An 18,377-nucleotide genomic window follows, 5' to 3' on the forward strand; every position below is an offset into this window, starting at 1 on the left:
TTTTAAGCTCTGGATGGTGGTGCAGCAGTTTCCTTGGGAGGGTGTTAAATCATTTCTTTGCTACAGGGGTGATGTGAGAGTAATACTAAGCAGACTCTGCAGTAGCACCATATGGATTGCTTTTGCCCTTGAATGGGAATGGGATTCTGTTTTTAATCAAGTATAATTCAGCATCAGCCTCAGTAAATAGCAGGATGTGTCAGTGCATTGCAAAGTTTTACATGTATAATTTTTTTAATGGGCTTTTAGTAAGTTGGTATTAACCTGCTGAGGCTCTAAGGTTTCCAGAAGGGAATGCAGTGAAAGGCACCTTTCTTAAAAGGACCAAGGAACAATCTCTCCTTTTCTAGCACTCCTATCTCTGCTCCCTCTTGGTCTTCACTGGCTGTTAATCTAGGCAGACAGTTTCCAGGTGTTTGCTTCTGAATGAAAAGGAAAGCCTATTTAGTCTCTGAATAGCCTGTGGTATCTAGAAATGAGCATTTGTGAAACGAGTTGCATGTTGTGAAAAAAGCTGGCTTGTCCCACCGAAGGCAGCCAAGGGACTGAACAGAAAAATGATGTGCTCAGTGGGGCTTTGCTAATAAGCGGTGATGGAACAGGGAGGCAGAACAGCAGGAGACCTGTGGAGAGCCCAGGCAGGGCTGTGTGCTGCATGCACAGACAGGAGCCAGCTGGCCCAGCAGCAGAGATCCTCCCCAAAATCTGCCCTTTCTCCAGCCCCATCTACTGTACCACAGCCACTGAAGATTCACCCCTGCCTGAATACTGCTTTGCAATACGAGTGCTGCAGGATCTCTAAGCCACAGCGCAGTTTACAGCCATGATGCTCCAGGACCCCAGCTCTGCCCCATACCTTCCCAAGCGACTTGGGTACAGCCGAGTGGTGCGATCCTTTCAGGGACAATGTGTGTGCTAACAGCAGTGATGATACTTGGAGTACTGGCTTTCTGCAAGAGTTTCGTTTTGTAGTTATTGAAGTCGTTTGGCTCTCACTATTGCAAGCTTAGTTCTGCAGGGACGCTGACCCCAGTTCAGAGGCACATAAGCCTATGCTTTCTTTTAATACCATTCCCACGTCACGCGCTGGCTTTTCACAGAGATAATGTTCAGCGTGTGCTAAAGTGGTGTCCTAAATGAGCATGTTTTGTGACCTGGAAGTACAAACTAGCTGCTCATTCCCTGGACAGTCAGCAGCCAGAGTGTTTGCAGGCTCGGAGGCATCTGGATGGCAGAGTACTGCCAGGCAGCTGTGACAGCCTCTTGGCATTAAAGACACACTGTCGTCTTGTCTAGGGCCAAGGTGAGAAACCACGTTTGTGGTGCTGATGAAGTTAGGGGAGAAGTGGGTGCAGACTGCCTGAAACTGCTGAAAGGATGTGAGTAATCCAGGTGTGCCGCTGAAGAGGCTTTCAGAGAATCCATCCTGGGACAAGGTCTGCGGTAAGGACCAGCTGCAAGGTCACAGGCAGCTTTTCATGAAGCTGCAGGTGCTTTTTTTCTGCCACTGTTGGGAAGGTGTGAAAGCAGGAGAAGCGGGAAGCCCCAGCACAGCACACCCCACATCCTCGTTGCTCTGAGAAACTCCGGATTCCTCTGTTTCGTACCTGAACACCCAAACCATTCTATCAATGCTGCTAATACCAACTGAGTTAAAATACATCATAATAAAGAAACAAAACAAAGCCTTGAAAAGCCAGATTTTCAAGAAGACCTTTTATTTTGGGTAATTGTTTCACATGGGCTCGAATTTGAACACCCAAGTATGGGTTCATCCCAGCTGCTATAGGCAGTAGGTACAGCGTACCTGCTATAGGCTTTGTCTGAAATCAAGAGGGACAGAGGAAGATGGTCCTTTGCCAGCTGTTGCTCACACCCTGAGTGCTCTGAATCCTCCTCTAAGGTTGTATCTCTCCACCACATAGCATCAGCCTTCAGCAGGCTTTCCTTAGGTGCCTCCACTCCATGCCCAAAGTCAGGAGGCAGTCTAGACTTTTAGGCATGATTTCCCTTGTTTCTGAGCACCCCGGGGCTCTAGGGTTTGACTAAGTCCAACTTCGGATGTGCCAGGTCAGGCTTTCTGACACAAGTTGTGCTGGAAATGTAGTACATGCGCCCTCACCTGTCATACCTGCTTCGTTCATGAGGTGGCTGTGAGGTTTAGCAAACAAGTATTTCTAACATGCTTTGGGATCTTTGCCTAGACGATGCTCTAGAAATTCATGGGATTGTTATTCAGATGCAAATAAGCCTGAAATACTGTTACCTTTCCACTGAAGTGAAGGATGGGTCTAATAAACCGGAATTTAATGGAGCGCTGCACAATCAGACTTTCTCCTAAGGGCTCTGTAATATCTTACATTGTTTCATTTTCATTATGAAGAGGTATTGATCTATTCTTTGATTCGGGTCTGTCAGCACAGAAAGTGCAGAGCATCTTGGAGCCCAGGGAAGTTGTTCCAGTGAGCTGCTTACCTCTGCTTTTAGAGCAAAATCCTTTCCAGGGAAAAGCAACAGGTGGAACCATTTTGTCAGTTTGTCAAAGCAGCTTCAGTAAAGTGCTCTGGTTTGGCTGGCTCAGCATCGATTTTAACCTTGGGAGGGATGCAGACAGGTACATTTGCATGGGAATGACTGTTTTTTGGCTGCTGATGTCCACCTTGTGTAGCACATGGGGCCTGGGAGGGGAGCACCGATTGGATGGTCTTTACTAAGGCTGTGTGCATCCAGCACCCACGTCCCTGTGGCTCCATGGCTGGACGGCGTGGATCTCAGGGCAGTCTTGCTGGGGCTGACATCTGCCTGCTTTGTGACTGTTTCTGTAATGTCAGAAGCAAAAAAACCCAATGTGTCGTTGTGGCCAGTCTCTTTGAGCAGGACACAGAGTAGCTGAAAGTTCCCTCTGGAAGGCATGGACTCAGCCTAGTGGTTCCCACTTCCCCATGGAAAGAACTAAGGGGAGGTCATGGGTTGGCTTAAAAGAAAATCCCCAAACCCTCGTGAAGCAAGCTTAGGTGTGGTGACACAGATATTTTGGTTATGTTCCTTTAATGCGCGTTTGGGGCTTTATTTATGTTGAAGGTGCTTTTCCTTCTCTGCTGTGCCTGATGGAGCCCTGCTCCTGTTTGCTAGCAGCTGTGTCCCAAGGATGGGACAAGTGTTTTGTTGCTGGGACCTCTGGTCCTGGCTTCCAGTGACATTCAATAGCAATTCTAACGAAGCTGCCTTTCCTACCTGCTGCTCTTATGTCTGCAGAGGGAAGGAACTTGCTCCCAGATGCTTCAGGCTGGTGAAATTAGAGGGTTAATTTGTGCTGGTAATTGTGTTTAACTGACTGTGGCTGTCACCTGCTCCCCTTGGGTGGCTCCATGGGTTGTGTGGTTGTCCCTTCTGCATAGTCATTAGGAGTCTGGAGGGTATCATTAGTGGTAAGCTTTTATTTCTGAGATGCTTAGCTCTCCCTCTGGAGTTCTGTGGGGATAACACCATCTTTTCCTCTGCGTGTTGTGCTGGAAATGCAGATCGCACTGGTTTAACGAGTACCTTTCCTGCAAGACAGCTGTCCCTGGGCTGCTTTCACTGTGTGTGGCAGTGATGCTTGTGTCGCTGCAGGCACGTCCCACCACTTGGCCGGTCAGCCTTTGGCCAGCCCTGCTGAATTAATTGTTCCCTGCCCTTCTCCCCGCAATGCACTATCTGCAAGAGATCTGGACTTGCAGCGGAAGTTGGTGGGTTGGCAAGTTTTTCTGCTCTTAGTGGTGTTGATATCCTGCAGATGAGCAGTCCTGCTTCCTTTCTGTAGCTCTCAAACAAGCCAGGTTTTTTCTATTGCCTACAAGTGGACTTGAATGATTTTTGGGGAATCTTTTACTCTTCGTTCTACAGCCCTGTATTGTACTGAACTGTACCCGTGGCAAGGCACAGCACAGGAGGGGATTTTGATGCCTGAAGCCCGTTTTGGATAGCTGTGCAGAGGAGGATGCTCACAGCAGCTGACAGACTGGGACTTTAAGAATTGTGCTTCTTCAGAGCAGAAAAGGGATTTCAGGTTGCCTTCATCAGGTTAACAGTTCCACACCAAATCATTTCTTGGCAGATGTGAGCTCTTGCTTTTACAATTTTTGTAGCTGTGATGGAGCCTTGTTCATCTACACCAGATGGTGCTCGGTGCAGAATTCATGTCCCCTATCCTTCTCCCTTCATGGCTATTGCCTCTGCACAAGGCAGCTAGAGAGGGGAGAGGATCTGCAGAGAGCGTAAGTCTTTCAAGCCAACTGGCGCAAGACTTTCATTACTGCCACCCAAACAGCATGGCAAGGCAGCACGGCGTGTGGGTTGGACACTGCTCCCAGCACTGCCACTCCTGACCTGGCCAGCCACTTCCCCTCTGTGCCCATCTCCTTCCCATCCCAGTCTGTTATTTAAACTGTGCCAGGTTCGCAGAAGTGCCTGGCTCACACTGCGTCGTAAAGCCCTGGGATGTGTCAGGCTCACTTCTGAAAGCACAGCCTGTGCTCCTCTGCCCTGCAGGCACTTGTGCTAATTTTCTCCTCTGAGCAGTTGAGGTCTGAGACTCTCACTGTCCCTAACACTCACGTCAAGCACATGGATGTTCTCGTCTGGGAGGCGCAAATGCTCATTGACCCTAGTGTTTGATGGCTTTGATTTTTGCAAAGGACGTGTTTCTTATTTCTTTGTTCAACATTCATATTCCTCCTGTGCCTAACAGCCAGCAGTGCCCAGACCTGCTGGGTACCAGGCTGAGATGGGCACTGAACAAACAGAGCATCTGGCAAATGGCCCACGTTTTTCCTCTACTTTTATTAGATTACGCAAAGGCAGGGAATGTGTTTTACAAGATAAATAGTTATTTGATATAGGAATTGGTTTGTGGTTTTGTTTTTTTTACTTTCCTGTATGGAAGAAATAATAAAAACCCTAAAGTACCTGCTTGCCTAGTGTTAACTCCCTCAATTTTCACAGACTTAGCTCCAGGGATGTACTTGTATGGCCCACGTATATTTGTGGCCTGTATTTTTTTTAGAGGCATTGGGAATCTTAGCCCTGTGGTATCAGACGCGATACCAGACACCTGCATGAAAGGCAGCTCATCATCTCCTGAAGGGAAACTTCACTCCCTCCCTCACTTTTTTTTTTCCTCTCTCCCTATATTACCATAATGAAATGTCAGCTTGCCACTAGCTTTGCTGCGGAGCAGATGTCTCCTAGTAATTACTGTTGTTGTGGGGTTTTCCGTGTTTATCCTGACTGTCTAGCCGGGCTGTTACAGCGTTAACTGGCTCACATCACAGTGTGGCCACGCAGTTGCGGCACATCTGGAAGAGGATGTAAGTGCCAGTGCTCTCCCACGAGCTTGTTTTTGCTGGGTCTCCAGATCAGCTCTTTAATGTGCCAAGGACAGCATCCCCCAGTAGTGCTTTAAACTAAGGAGAGGTCCTTGCGGAAAAAGTATCTGCAAGTGTGACTTCCCCTTCCCAGACACGGCCTGCTGGAAAGTTGGCTTGAAAAGAGCAGAAGAGTTATGTGAAGTTTGGTCTTTCTTGGCCATAAAACACAAGCTGGGATGCTCTGTAGGGCAGGCTGCCTTTGTGGCAATGTGTTGACCAGGTTTGTAAAGCGGGAAAGTGTTAGACCAGCATTTTCCCCCAGCCAATTGCATATTTCCTAGGAGATATGAAAAGTGCTCACGGGGAGGTATAAAAACAAACATGCTCCATTTGCAAGAAGGAAATGTGAAAATGGTGGTTTTGGCTGGGGGAGGAGGGAGGACAAGGGGTCCTGTTCCCCTGGAAAGGGCAGTAAAGACTTAAAGGATTTCCTCTCCTGTTCAGTAAAGTCTCTTGGGTTTTCTGCAGTCCTGCTTTTGGGGTCATTTCGCGTTCTGAGACTTGTTTTTTTGATTTTTAAATTTGTTCTCCAAGTTCCTGAGAAGTCAGCCACTTTCCTACAACTCCCTGCTGCTGCTTCACTCAGTGGCACAGAAATGGCTTTCTTGCAACTGCAATATTGCTTCCCAGATGGCTTGTAACGAGAGGGATTTTTTGTTTGTTTTCAGTGCATCTCAGCCTCCAAGCTCTTTGCAATGGTTTCTTTCATTTTGGATGTACAAGCACTTCAGCTGGTGCCCACAGTTGGCCTTGTGGAGCCGGGACAGAGCTGGAGTCTTTGCTGCAGCCTCGTGGAGCGAAGGGCAACATGTAGGAACACCCTTTACTCTGAAGGACTGCGTGGCAGAGGTTTGGCCACAGCTCTGGGTGTGAAAGTGGTCCGAGTGGCTGGCAGCTTTGGGGATTTGGGGTGACGCAGAACAAGTTGAGGACGTTTTCTCTGGGCTCCATTGCAAAGCATAGCTAGAGAGAGAGTGCTTTTTCGTGAGCGCTGGCACCAACCAGCTGGTGATTGCTCCCTGGTCAGAGTTATCTTTTGAGTTGGAAATACCCACTGATTTCTGAGCTGTTGGCTGGACTTGGTGCTCAGCTGCTAGTTGTCTTATTTTGCCTAAGTATCTCCTCTGGGCTTGTTTCATTCTGCCTGTGGTTCTGCCACTTTTGATTAGCTTTATGGCACTGCAGTTTCAAAATAAATTAAAAATTAACCTCTTTATTTGAATCCCCTAAACCTTTAATACAGCGAGTTGCCCAATCCATCAGCTGGTCTGATGAGGTCAAGCAAATCTGCAAGACTTGAGTGATTTCCTTCTTTAACAGCTCTGTTCAGTCCTGCTGGTTGGGCTGTTTCTGGGTTCATGTCTGTTCTTTGCATAATTACTGGTGACAAAGGTATTTGAGTGTTGTACTCCGGTGTACGTCCCAGTGAGGCACCGAAAAGGAATGGCTATAGGAAATGGCACTTCTACTACATTATATTGCATAGCCAGCAGCAGCTTTGAGTGGGGTGCCTGAGCTTGCACCTTTATTTTCATCCTCCTGGAAAGGCTGCCCTGGGTGTGTTGGCTGCTGTGACAGACCATGCTCCTGGTTTGTTGTTTTTTTTAGTGCACTACCAGAAGATCATTCACCGGGACATCAAGCCTTCCAACTTACTCTTAGGAGATGATGGGCACGTCAAAATCGCTGATTTTGGAGTCAGCAATCAATTTGAAGGGAACGATGCCCAGCTTTCCAGCACGGCAGGGACACCAGCCTTCATGGCACCAGAGGCCATTTCAGACACTGGCAAAAGTTTCAGTGGAAAGGTAGGTCTTTGCTCACAGCTGATGTCTCCTGGGACCCCCAGGCATGGCACAAAGGGCAGCACCACGCCTGCATCCTTTGTGTGTTGCCCACTCAGGGATTGGGGTGGCTATTGAGTAAAACAGAAGCTCTAATTCTGTGTTCAGTCCTGGCAAAACTTACATTGGTTGTTCTGTGCAGCGGGCAGACAGTCTTTGCTGTGGATCCCTGCCCAGACAGGAGCCATGTTAGAGCCCTTTCCCTGCCCAAAGGGAAAGGAGGAAACTCCCGATTCCCTTCCAAAATAATCAAGAGACACAGGGGGCTGCTGGACACCAGGGTCATGTCTTGATCCCCTGAAAGCGAGGGGCACTGCTAAGCGCTGTGGTGCAGATGTGGGGATAAGGTCTAGTGGGGGTTTTTTTCGCCTGGAAGAAGACTTTTGAGGTTCAGCTCTTTTTTTTTTTGCCTGGAAGAAGACTTTTGAGGTTCAGCTCCTCTTTGATATTCAGCCTTGAATGGTGTCATCTCCTGTAAGAAGGGGCTACTTGCTGGTCACTGCGCTCGACAGCAAGGACAAGGGTGGCAGCGTCTGGCCCAGCACAGTCCTCATTCCCCAGGCATGCTACAGACGCCTTTAGGAGCCCAACTTCAGAGAGACTCTGCACAATAAAATAGAAAATATTAAATGCATACAAATAATGTTCTGTGAGTCGGTGGGAAAATCCAGCTCATTCAGATCATCTGTGTTGCATCTCATTTACTGCCTGTACATGCTTTCTTTCAGGCACTTGATGTATGGGCCATGGGAATTACCCTGTACTGCTTTGTTTATGGGAAGGTAAGCTGGCTTTCAGATGCTGGAGCCCTGCATGGGAGTGTCTACCTGCCTGGCTTTTAACTCATTCCTTTCCAAATAAAGGCAAATACCAGAAACAAAGAACTACCTTCTGCAAGCTCCCCTTTTCCTAAATCACCCTGCGGATGAGAAGGGACTGATGTTGTGATCTGTGGAAAGCGTGGTTTCTAGACTTGGCCTCTGTACTCAGAGCAGTTGTTCGTGCTACAAACCCAGAGCAGCATCAGTAGCACCAACAATGGTTTGTCGGGGGGTTATCCATATTGCCTGTATTTAGAAACAAGCTAGACAGAGCATGGAGAGAGGCATAAGTTTGATCCCGAGCTGCTGCAGCACTTTAGCGATCCAGATTACAGAAAGCTCTGTCTGCCAGAGCTGAGCTGGGCCAGATAGAGTCCACTTTGGCAGAGCCAGCTCTTCAGAGCTGCCTTCTGCAAACTCCATATCCTGTCATGGCATTTCCTTCTCCTGTGGCCAGAAGCCCCTCGTCCCACCCATGGTCTCCCAGGGCGAGCAGTACAGCAGGTACATGCAGTCTGTGTGTGCAGGTATGTTACCTGAACCTCCTGTCCAAGCACGGACCATTGCAGATCCCACCACGCAGGCATAAGGCATCCAGCTCAGGGGTAAGAAGTGGCTGGGGGAGATGGCAGAGGCAGAAATATCTCCATTGCTGGTGTGATATCGCTGAGTTAAGTCAGGATGGAAAATATTCTCTGACCTGTGTGTATAATGATGTCTTACTTGGGGCCAAATCCTCAAGTGATGGGGTATAACCTTGATTTTATATTCTGGTATAACCTCATGGTGATATTGCTTTCCTATGTGGCAAGCACTGAGGGAAAGAAAGAGGGAATATAAAGATACAGACAGACATTCGTCTGTTCCACGTGACCTTGTACAGTAAATATTGTACATATTGTACCTATTTTATATTTCATAATTTAATCTGGCCAGGCAGGCTGGGACAGGGCCCACCAGCAGCCCACAGCCCACTAAAACAAGTGTACCTGCTCCTTCAGTTTTGATGCAGATGTTCATAGGGCCTGTGAATATGCTGCTCCTGCATCTTCCACAGCATTCACTGTGGCTTAGTTCATGTCCTGTCAGTCCTGCCTGTCCTGCTAGGTAGGAAGAGCTAGAATCTAGGTCTAAATTAATCCAGTGTAAAAAGTTGTGATGGAGAAAAAATATGCTTTGAATCCATATATCTGAACTTTACAATGGAAAACCAGGTGTTTTAATAGTAATACCTAGCTCCAAATGTTGCTTGTTACAGAGAGACCTCAAAGCAGTGATGCAAGTCAGGCGATAACAGTACATCCATTTTGCAGGTGGAAAAAGTGGAGCAGAGAAAAGGAAAATGAGTAGTTCATGGTCACCTGGTAGGCTGGATAGAGGGGGGTATCCCAATCCAGTTCTGTATTCCTTATGTCCCTCTGCTGTTCTTCTGCATTTATTATTTAATAAGGAATAAATCAATTTATTGTGTGTGGGGAGATCTTATTTATTTCCATCTCCGTGTAAAATGGAAAGAGTGTGCAGAGAGAGTATACTTCTGTTACATGAATGACAAATGCCTAAGCAGTGCCTAGATCTCTGACAACTGGAAAATCTTTTTTGTTTGTTTTACAGTGCCCTTTTATAGATGAATATATTCTGGGTCTTCATAACAGGATCAAGAACAAGCCTGTAGAGTTCCCAGAAGAGTAAGTAAACTTTACTCAGCTACTTTAAAATAAAGTTCGGTCTTCAGCATTATTCACTGTGCAGCATAAATGCCGATAGGTCACCATGGAGGGACAGACAAGGGTGGGTGAGGTGCTTTGCATTCTCCTGGGTCCTTCACGTAGGTTTTGTGCTGATGTTGTTGTTGAGGCATTACAGCTGCCTCTGCTGCTCCTGTGTCCACGTGCAGATAAGGACTAAAGGAAACGGCTCTTGAAATCTTTGGAAGCAGAGGGGTTTCAGTATGGGTCTGGTAAGTACTGCCCCAGTTACTTGACCCTGGAGATGCTCGAAGCATGGTTTGGTTGGGGTTTTGTGTTTCTCCCATGTGGTAGCCACCAGAATGATTCAATGTATTAGTTTTCAAAAGCAATGTGGCTTATAGACCTCAGTCTCAGTCTAACTAAACACATGCCGCTTCTGCGAACTTACCTTGGAGCTGGGTAAAGTGTCTGATGGAAGGAGGCTTGTCCCGAGATAAACAACCACAGCTTGGTGCATCCCCACTCCTCTGCCTCCTCCAACACACTCCAGGAAAATACGAGTTTGTCTTGTGTGCTGGCAGACTGGGGCTAGTTTTGAAAAAAACAAATTAATTTATCCACTTGATATTGAGAGGCTGCCCCTCCCCCTGCCCCTGCTTTGGTTAGGGAAGGAAACCTGTGTTGGCCACCGTCAGAGCTGCGTGGTGGAGACTACTGGGCTGTGTTAGGTGGGATCGCCGGCTGCACAGTCACAGTGCGTCCTCTAACCCACAACAGCACACTCAGCAGTGAGGGGGTTCAAGCCAAGGCCACTTGCGTGCCATTTGAGCAGTGGGAAGTTCAGCGTCGAGGCACTGAGCGGTGAGTGTTTGTGGTCTTGTCAGATGAGCCTGGCAGGAGATGATCACACTCAATGGGTTCTCAGTCTCTGCCACCGAGCCACCATGCCTCTCCCTTCATGTGTTGGCCACTCCTTGGTATTTCCTCCATCTTCAGGCCTCTGGTGACTTTCTGTTGGTGATTAATTTGTTTCTCCTGGTTGCTGTCAGATGAAGTAGCCAAAGCTGGACTCCTTATCTGCCTTCCCAAATCAGCACAGTAGTCAGGCAAAGAATTTTTGACCTTCTTGACCCAATCGTTCATTCTAATAAAAACTTAAGAGATAAAATGACTTGATTTAAAACATGCATGAAGAAATTAAAACTCTAATGAAAGGCACATCTGGTATTAGAGAGGAAGGGAAGAATGTTGTCAGGCAGCCTGTGACATATGCATGTATCCACCATCTATTACATGAATTATTTGTGAGATGCTCACTGAATTTTTAGACACCTACAGTGAAGGGCCAAACCTTTGCCTTGGCAGTCCCAGGCTTCCTTCTGAGTCTGCAGAAAGCAATGGGTACTCAGGCTGTCCTATTTTAGACATCTGCTTTAGATGGGATGACTCATGCCCCAGGCTTCATGGGCTGTATTAATTACCTCTCCATTGACTATGAAGCACAGCCACTGCAGATAGCTCGGACAGAGCCATCTCCGCTCAGGCTGATGGAGCCCACACGCAGGACTGTGTGGACCACACCTCCCAAGAACCTGCGGCCACAAGGTCAGGCTGCTTGTTTGATGGCAAACACAAGCCCCAGTTGTGGGTATGGAGCAACTCTGGCAAGCCAGCCCTGTGCTGTTGGTGAGGTTTTACAGCTAACCAGGCTTCAGGCATTAAGAGCGGGAAGGGTGCTCATGCTACTTTCCCATGTTCCAACTGGTTGCTTTGCGGTCAGGGCAGGACTTTGTCTTGACAGCACTACAGCAAAAAAAAAAGTTTGTTTCCCTGGCATGGTCTATCTGCTTGCTTGGGTCCTGGCAAAATGCCCATCCTCTCTCAGCCATCACATATTTGGGTTAGCAGTCAGCTTACAAGTGACTGTTCCCATCTGTCTCTGCAGTAAGTTATTAACATTTAATGGGCTAACTGGGTTGTGCTAAGAACCTTTTCTTCATTCAGACACTTCCTTCAGTGATAATTCGGCTGCATGATTTATTTGGATTTCTCGGTGACCTGCTCTCCCAGTCTAAAAAAAGCTGCACCCCTCATTAGGTTGTTGGAGGAGCAGAGACTTACTGGGTGTTGACAGCTGTCTAAACTGCATCTATTTGTTAGATAAGGCAGTAACAGAGACGCACATAAAGCTGGAATTCACTGGACTGGATCCACCCTGACCTCCCACAGAATTAGCACCTCGCTACAGTTAGGAATATTTTGGTTTCAATTTATTTCACCATGGCTACAAAAGACACATTTCTGTTTGCGGACAGTCCATGGAAACTCATTGCCTGTTTCCTGACAACCTTTAGGACAGAGACAGAGCTGACTGTACCGGCGTCATTGTCCCGTCCCTTCCCTTAGAGATGCTGGGATAAATATTTATCATTCTGGAGTTCTCATTCATGTCAGTGAGTCCTTGGCATGACACGAGATAAATGGGGTTAGCTCACACCCTGATGATCCTGGCATGACTAAAAAACAAGCTGGAGAAGTTTCTGTCCAGACGTGTATTAAGAGAGCCAGAAGCTCTGCATAGTCCCTCCTGGTGAAGAGGTGAAGTCCAGGACAATGTTTTCTGACCTGCGGGCACCCTGTAAAATGATCTATGGTGCTGGCAGCCCTCCCAAATGGGTGCTGAACTCTGTCATGCTTGGCATTTTCCTGAGAGCCATTACAGGACTATGACTCTGAGAAATTCCAGATAGAGCAGGCTTTTCAGATGAAAAATGCGATTGGGTACAGCATGCACCATGGCAGAATGGGCAGAAGGAAAAACAGACAGGGTGATGCGGTCTGTTACCTGGCTATAACCCACCTAAAACTTTGTGGTCCTGTTTACAGGGCTTTTCCTTATGATATTAATCCTATGTTGTGTAGAAATCAGTCTGGTGCCCAGAAACGTTAGGTTATTGTATATTCTATTTCTTGTATTTTAAATAAAGCCGTTGCCAGTTTGGCATGGATCTGATGTTAAGTATTTTAAAAACACAATCTCACCTGCACCTCAGTGTGGTCCTCTCTTAGGAGTCTGTTTATTTTGACCTGCTAAATGCACCGTCACTCCCCATAGCAGTTCTTCTGTGCCTGGAGCTCATCTTAAGAGCAGCACAGTTCTCCTCATTCCCACCTAAATTGTCACCTGCAGTGCAACCTAGGGAGTGGGAAGTCTCTGAGGACTCATCCTGCGATTTCCCTTATCTGGGCCATGTTGCCTGTGTACTGCAGACCCTTGATGCAACTCTGAAAGTGTTCAGACTTTAAACTGAACCCGCTTTCTGCCCCTTCCCACTGAACGAGCAGTGTTTCCTTGTGGCTGTTTGTTAAAGATCCCATAACCAAAGTCCACATAAAGTATTCATAAATTATTAAACAGCAGCTCTGTTTTCATCAGACAAAAATATCCCTTACTGTGATATGGTCTTCATTTAGGTTTAAGATAGTTTATTCCCTCCTCTGCTTGGGGAGGGTGCAGAGGAGGGGGGCACAGCACTTTGTCCTCATCAGTGTTTTCAATCTGAATTCCAACCCTGCTGGGGAGTGATATTTTATGCTGCCAAATCCCATCTCCATGCAGAAACGCAGCTCCTCGAAAGTCATTTGTGATACAGACTTTCAACTGCCTAATACAATTCTGTCATATGCTGGCATTTTATTTCAGTAGCACTTTGATCATAGAGATCAAGTGCGTTTTAAAGACATCGCCTGTATCATTAGCAACAGAAGTCATTGAAGCCTTTGGACTAGAGAGACAGACTGCAGGACCAAGGGCTCCCTGTGAATAGGATGCCTTCTGGCTTCAGGCATATGCATTTCTCTTTTAGTCATGCCTGTTCATTCCCTCCTTTTGTTACCCCAAGGCTGATCTATACAGGTAGGAAATACCGAGTTACCAAATTGACTGCCATTGGCGTTCATGGAAGCAATTTAATTAACACAACCTGCAAGCTTAGCTGGGATCTTGAATGTCAAATGGGAATGTTTCATCCAGCACACGATTGCTCACGGTGCAGGTTCAGCGAATCAAGTTGTGCCCTTCTTGTATCATAGAGCCCAGCGCCAGTTCTGCTCTCAATAACACTTTATTGTCCCAGAAACTGTCCTCTGAAATTCTCCTATAATGCGTTGTCTTTAAAAATGTCCTTAGATCCATTCACCTGATTGCTTGTGCTGCATTTGAGAGCGTGCAGCTGTGTTAGTGGGCCGAACAGGAAAACCAAACCCCGTAGCAGTGACCGTGATGCTTGAGAAGGAACCAAGCCAGTTAGACCTTCCTTTCTTAAGCCAGGTTTGCAGAGAAAATACCTTCTGAGCGGAGCAGATTCTCTACCGAGTAACTGCAGTAAGGACTGTGCATGCCTTGAGCACTTATAATTCCCCTGTTAACTGTATACTGCTATTTTCTTTACTCAGAGCACAGATAAGTGAAGAGCTCAAGGAACTGATCCTACGCATGCTTGATAAAAATCCAGAAACAAGGATAACAGTCCCTGAAATTAAGGTAAATTGGACGTTGATATTATAGTCTTTTATCTCAGTTGATTTTGTTGTTCCTTTGGTACCTTCTAATGAGGCAGAGCTGTTCCCAGTGTTTGTTTTGTGAGCTTTCTCTGGCACGCTGCCTCGGAAAGGGGGAGTGCTCATTTTGCAGCATGTAACAGCTCTGTCACTGCTGCTTGTTGGTGAATATTGACAAAAGCTTTCTTGTTTACTTATTTAAATTAAAATTACTCAAAAGCTGGCTGATCCTCAGCAAATCCCCAGGAGAATCGACATTGTCATGGGGGCTGCTAGCTGCAGAGCCTGTGCTGTCAGTGTTGGACCTGTGTTACAGGGGCTGGAAGCGCGTTCCTCTGGTGCTTGCATGGTCAACGGCCTCAAGGCAGCACATTTGTTTCTATCATCTTTACTTGGGGGATGCTTATTAACGCAGGGAGTGACTAGGACTGGTAGAGCACAATGCTTCACAAGGCTTGGCTTTGTTCTGGTTTTGCATGGGCTTTCTGTCCTCCTATTACCCCCCACCGAGGACTTGGACCTGCTGGGGGCTCTCAAGATTTCCACAGAGATCCATCAGCATCCTCTACAGGGCACAGAACTCTTCTTCGCTTTGTCTCGGGCCAACACCAGCACATTTGCCACCGAAGCTGACAGTAGGAAGGTTGAAATCCAAGAAGAAATGTGATGTTGCTTCCCTCCATGCCCAGGAGGCCACAGCCGGTGATGGTGGGAAGTGCTTTGGAGCTGTATTAAGTGATTTCGCTTGGCAGCTCTTGCAGGCACTTCATGTGGAAATCTGAGCCCTGTAAGAACCCTGGGGAGAAGAGCAGAGCAGGGTGCTGGATCTTATCCCTGGCCGTGCACTGAAGATGCTTGATGTGCTTGAGGACTTGTGTTTGAAGCTGAAAGAGCATGTGTCTCTTGCGCCAGGCTGCTTGAGCACTGCTTTTCTCATGTTCTCAACCAAGGAAGCCATACCATGAGAGGCAATAGAAAAAGGGCAGCTTTCTTCTGTTGTTCTCCCAAGAAAGATGATGGCCAAGCAGCTTCTTGGCAGAGGTGGCTGTAGAGTGATTGCCATCACTGAAGGCCCTGGCCAGAGGAATCCAACCCAGAGAGTACAGAAGAGCCCGATGTGTGCAGCTGATGCAATCCAGACAAGGAGATGACACATTCTCTCCGTATTTGCATTCACAGACTAATCCCAAGGAGCTTCTTTGCTCTGAAGTAGCATACAGCTGGCTGCGTGGCATCGGGGCTCCAGCCTTGGCTTCTTGCATAGTCAGATGTTTCTAAGTGGATGTTCCGGGCCTCCTTCTCCTCCTCCCTGGGTTCCTTCCATTTTGTTTTCCCCTGTTTTCACACTCCCCTCCTCTTCCTCTTTCATGTTCCTTACTTGTAAGATAAAATCCTGATGTGGCTGCAAACATTCTTGTGCTGGCAAGCATTAGCTCCATGCTGCTTCTCATACGTGATCATTTATAGTTGATAAATCTTTGATGTCAACATTGAAGATAAACATGGCAAAAGCTGGAAGGAGGCAGTAAAATTATAAAAGGGGGTTAGGCTGGACAAATATCTTAACCGCTCTGCCAACTGGGTTTGGAATTGCTGTTCACCATGAAAATAAATCAAGCAAATAATTTTGTATGAGGAACGTTGAACATATGACTAGGCAGTCCTCTCCCTAGCTGAAATGTTCACAAGCCCCACGTAGACCGTAGGGTTTAGTGCACTGGTTTCACTTAAGGCTGGACGTGGTGATGTGCCTTTGAAAAGAGTTACTGTAAGCACAATTAATGATCTTTGGAAAACGCAACTTAAGTGCCGTAAAGCAGCTCATCACTAAGGCCTTGCAGAACACTCTAGACACCTGCATCCAACTCATTGGAATGGCAGTAGGCAGTAAGCATCCATCCTAATTCAACTGCTCGTCCTGGAGGGTTAGGAAGGCCTTTCTAGCACCAACACTGGAGGATGCTCTCCCTGACAGGCAAAACACCCAGCCCTGGATATGGGTAGCAGAGAGCCTCGCCCTCTCCTGCCGTCAGCTCCCTTCCATAGCAGCATGGCAGCAACAGGGAAGGATGGTGGGAAACTGCCTCCTTTCTCCTTTGTGTGGGTGTGTAGAGGTTTACATGGTGTCCAGGTGGCAAAGTGTGTTATTTTGCTATTTATGTAGGCAGGAGGCCATTGCAGTAGCACCAGTCCTCAGTGTTCAGACCCAAGTACTCCATTTTAAGCACCTAAACCCTTTTTTGTGCAGATGCGTAAATGATCTTGATTCTCCCAGGTAGCGAGCATGTGTAACCCTAGATGAAGTGTGTGCATATGAGAGAAAAAGATTAAAAGGCTCTGGATAACTCAGATTTTCAAAGTGTTTCAAGCTTGATTCAGAGGGTGCCAGGTTCTTCCAAGATGCCAGTCGGTGGCAGTGCGTGCGACAGCACTGGGCATTAGGGGATGCCATCTGGCCAGGCACCAGATCGCAGCGATTTTCCAAGGGAGCTGCCTGAGCCACATCGGTGTAAGTAGAAGATGGAGCATCGACGACAGGCAGCTTACCCCCATCATCAGTCCTGTGCCCCCATTTCCCTCTTGTCACCAACATCATTGTGCTCTGCTGTAGAAGGGAGACCTACAGCTGTCTCTGTGTTCCTCCCCACGCAGGTGCATCCGTGGCTAACCAAGGGCGGCAAGGTGCCCCTGCCGCTGGAGGAAGAGCACTGTACTGTGGTGGAGGTGACAGAGGAGGAGGTGAAGAACTCGGTGAAGACTATCCCGAGTTTGCCAGCTGTGGTATGTATAAACCACAACCACATCCTCCACATGGGTCAAGAGCATGATACTTTGCTGAAGCTCTCAACGGGTGAAGGAGGTTTGGAGAGGGCACACGTATGCTCCTGGCATGAGAAACTTGGCCTTTCAACCCAGTGTGAACTTTCTGTGTCTGAGTACTGCAGCAGCCTGACTCTGCACGGCCTGAGTCCTGTTTATATCTGTCAGGCTGCTCTCATAAGAGCTGTAGGGTCGCACCCTCAAGGTGTCTGGCATCAGACATCCCGGAACACCAGAAGCATCCCAAGTGTGTTTTGCTTCATTAATCTAGAGGTTGCAAGACACCTCATTTGGATCCTCAAAATGAAGGCTCCAAACCTGAAGGTGACCTGGCCAGAGAAGCAGGGAGAGGACATGTGCTAGTGGAATATATAGCTGGCACTTGCCTGCCAGCCTTGGGTGACCACAAGTGGGTGTTCAGGGCTCTCTCGGCAGTTTGTGTGTAGCCAGCTGGAGGTCTGCTCTAGGCGATTACTATGATGCAGGTGCCTTTGGGGGTTCCTTGTACTGGGGAGAGGGGTGCTGAGCACGAGGACCTGTTTTCAAATCTCTTGTGGTGTGATGTTAATATAGACACTTGCCCCAACAGCCAGCTGGGGGAGTGAAAACCATCTTTTCCCCTTGACAGCAGGACCTTTGCCTTTGAACCCGCAGGAGCTGGCAGCACTCTCTGCACAGTGCCTGCCTGGGAGGATGGCCCAGGAGAGCTCTGGTGCCTCTTTCTCATGGCCTTGGACCACCATGAGTGGCAGGCAGCGGTCAGCAGCCTCTACTTCACCTCTTGCCAGCACTGGTCTGCATCCAGGGGTCTGAGCTCACTGCCCCAGGGAGTGGCCTTGACACTGCCTGGAACACACATAGCTGTTCTGTGGGTTTCTCTAGTTCATGCTCTAGCTGTAATTCTCTTAAATGTCTGTTGAATTATTAAAGAAGCTGTTGTTAGACTCCTTTGAACTAGCTTCAAGGGGGTGATGTGTCAGTCCTGCTGTTCTCACTGGTCTGTTTTCCTTCCTCAAAGATCCTAGTGAAGGCCATGCTAAGAAAACGCTCCTTTGGAAATCCGTTCGAGGTTCAGACCAGGCGGGAGGAGAGGTCCATGTCTGCTCCAGGGAACTTACTGATGTACGTATATACAGCTTTACCTGGCTCTGCTGCACGTGCAGAGTAAAGGTGTGCGGGGAGGATGAAGGAAGCAGTTTGCAAATCTTTTCCGTAGCATTTAAGGACAAAACT

General features: G+C 47.7%; 1 protein-coding gene across 1 annotated transcript in view; it reads left to right on the top strand.

Moving 5' to 3' along the window:
• Positions 1–18,377, top strand: part of CAMKK1 (calcium/calmodulin dependent protein kinase kinase 1) — a 64,760-nt gene that overhangs the window by 37,601 nt on the left and 8,782 nt on the right. Inside the window, exons 9-14 of the mRNA XM_009276407.2 lie at positions 7,017–7,216; positions 7,981–8,034; positions 9,688–9,761; positions 14,220–14,307; positions 16,977–17,105; positions 18,163–18,266. Of these exons, the coding sequence (XP_009274682.2) occupies positions 7,017–7,216; positions 7,981–8,034; positions 9,688–9,761; positions 14,220–14,307; positions 16,977–17,105; positions 18,163–18,266 (649 nt within the window). The remainder of the gene's footprint in view (positions 1–7,016; positions 7,217–7,980; positions 8,035–9,687; positions 9,762–14,219; positions 14,308–16,976; positions 17,106–18,162; positions 18,267–18,377) is intronic.

Source organism: Aptenodytes forsteri, unplaced genomic scaffold (assembly GCF_000699145.1).
Source record: "Aptenodytes forsteri isolate BGI_AS27 unplaced genomic scaffold, ASM69914v1 Scaffold209, whole genome shotgun sequence".
Classification (NCBI taxonomy): Eukaryota; Metazoa; Chordata; class Aves; order Sphenisciformes; family Spheniscidae; genus Aptenodytes; species Aptenodytes forsteri.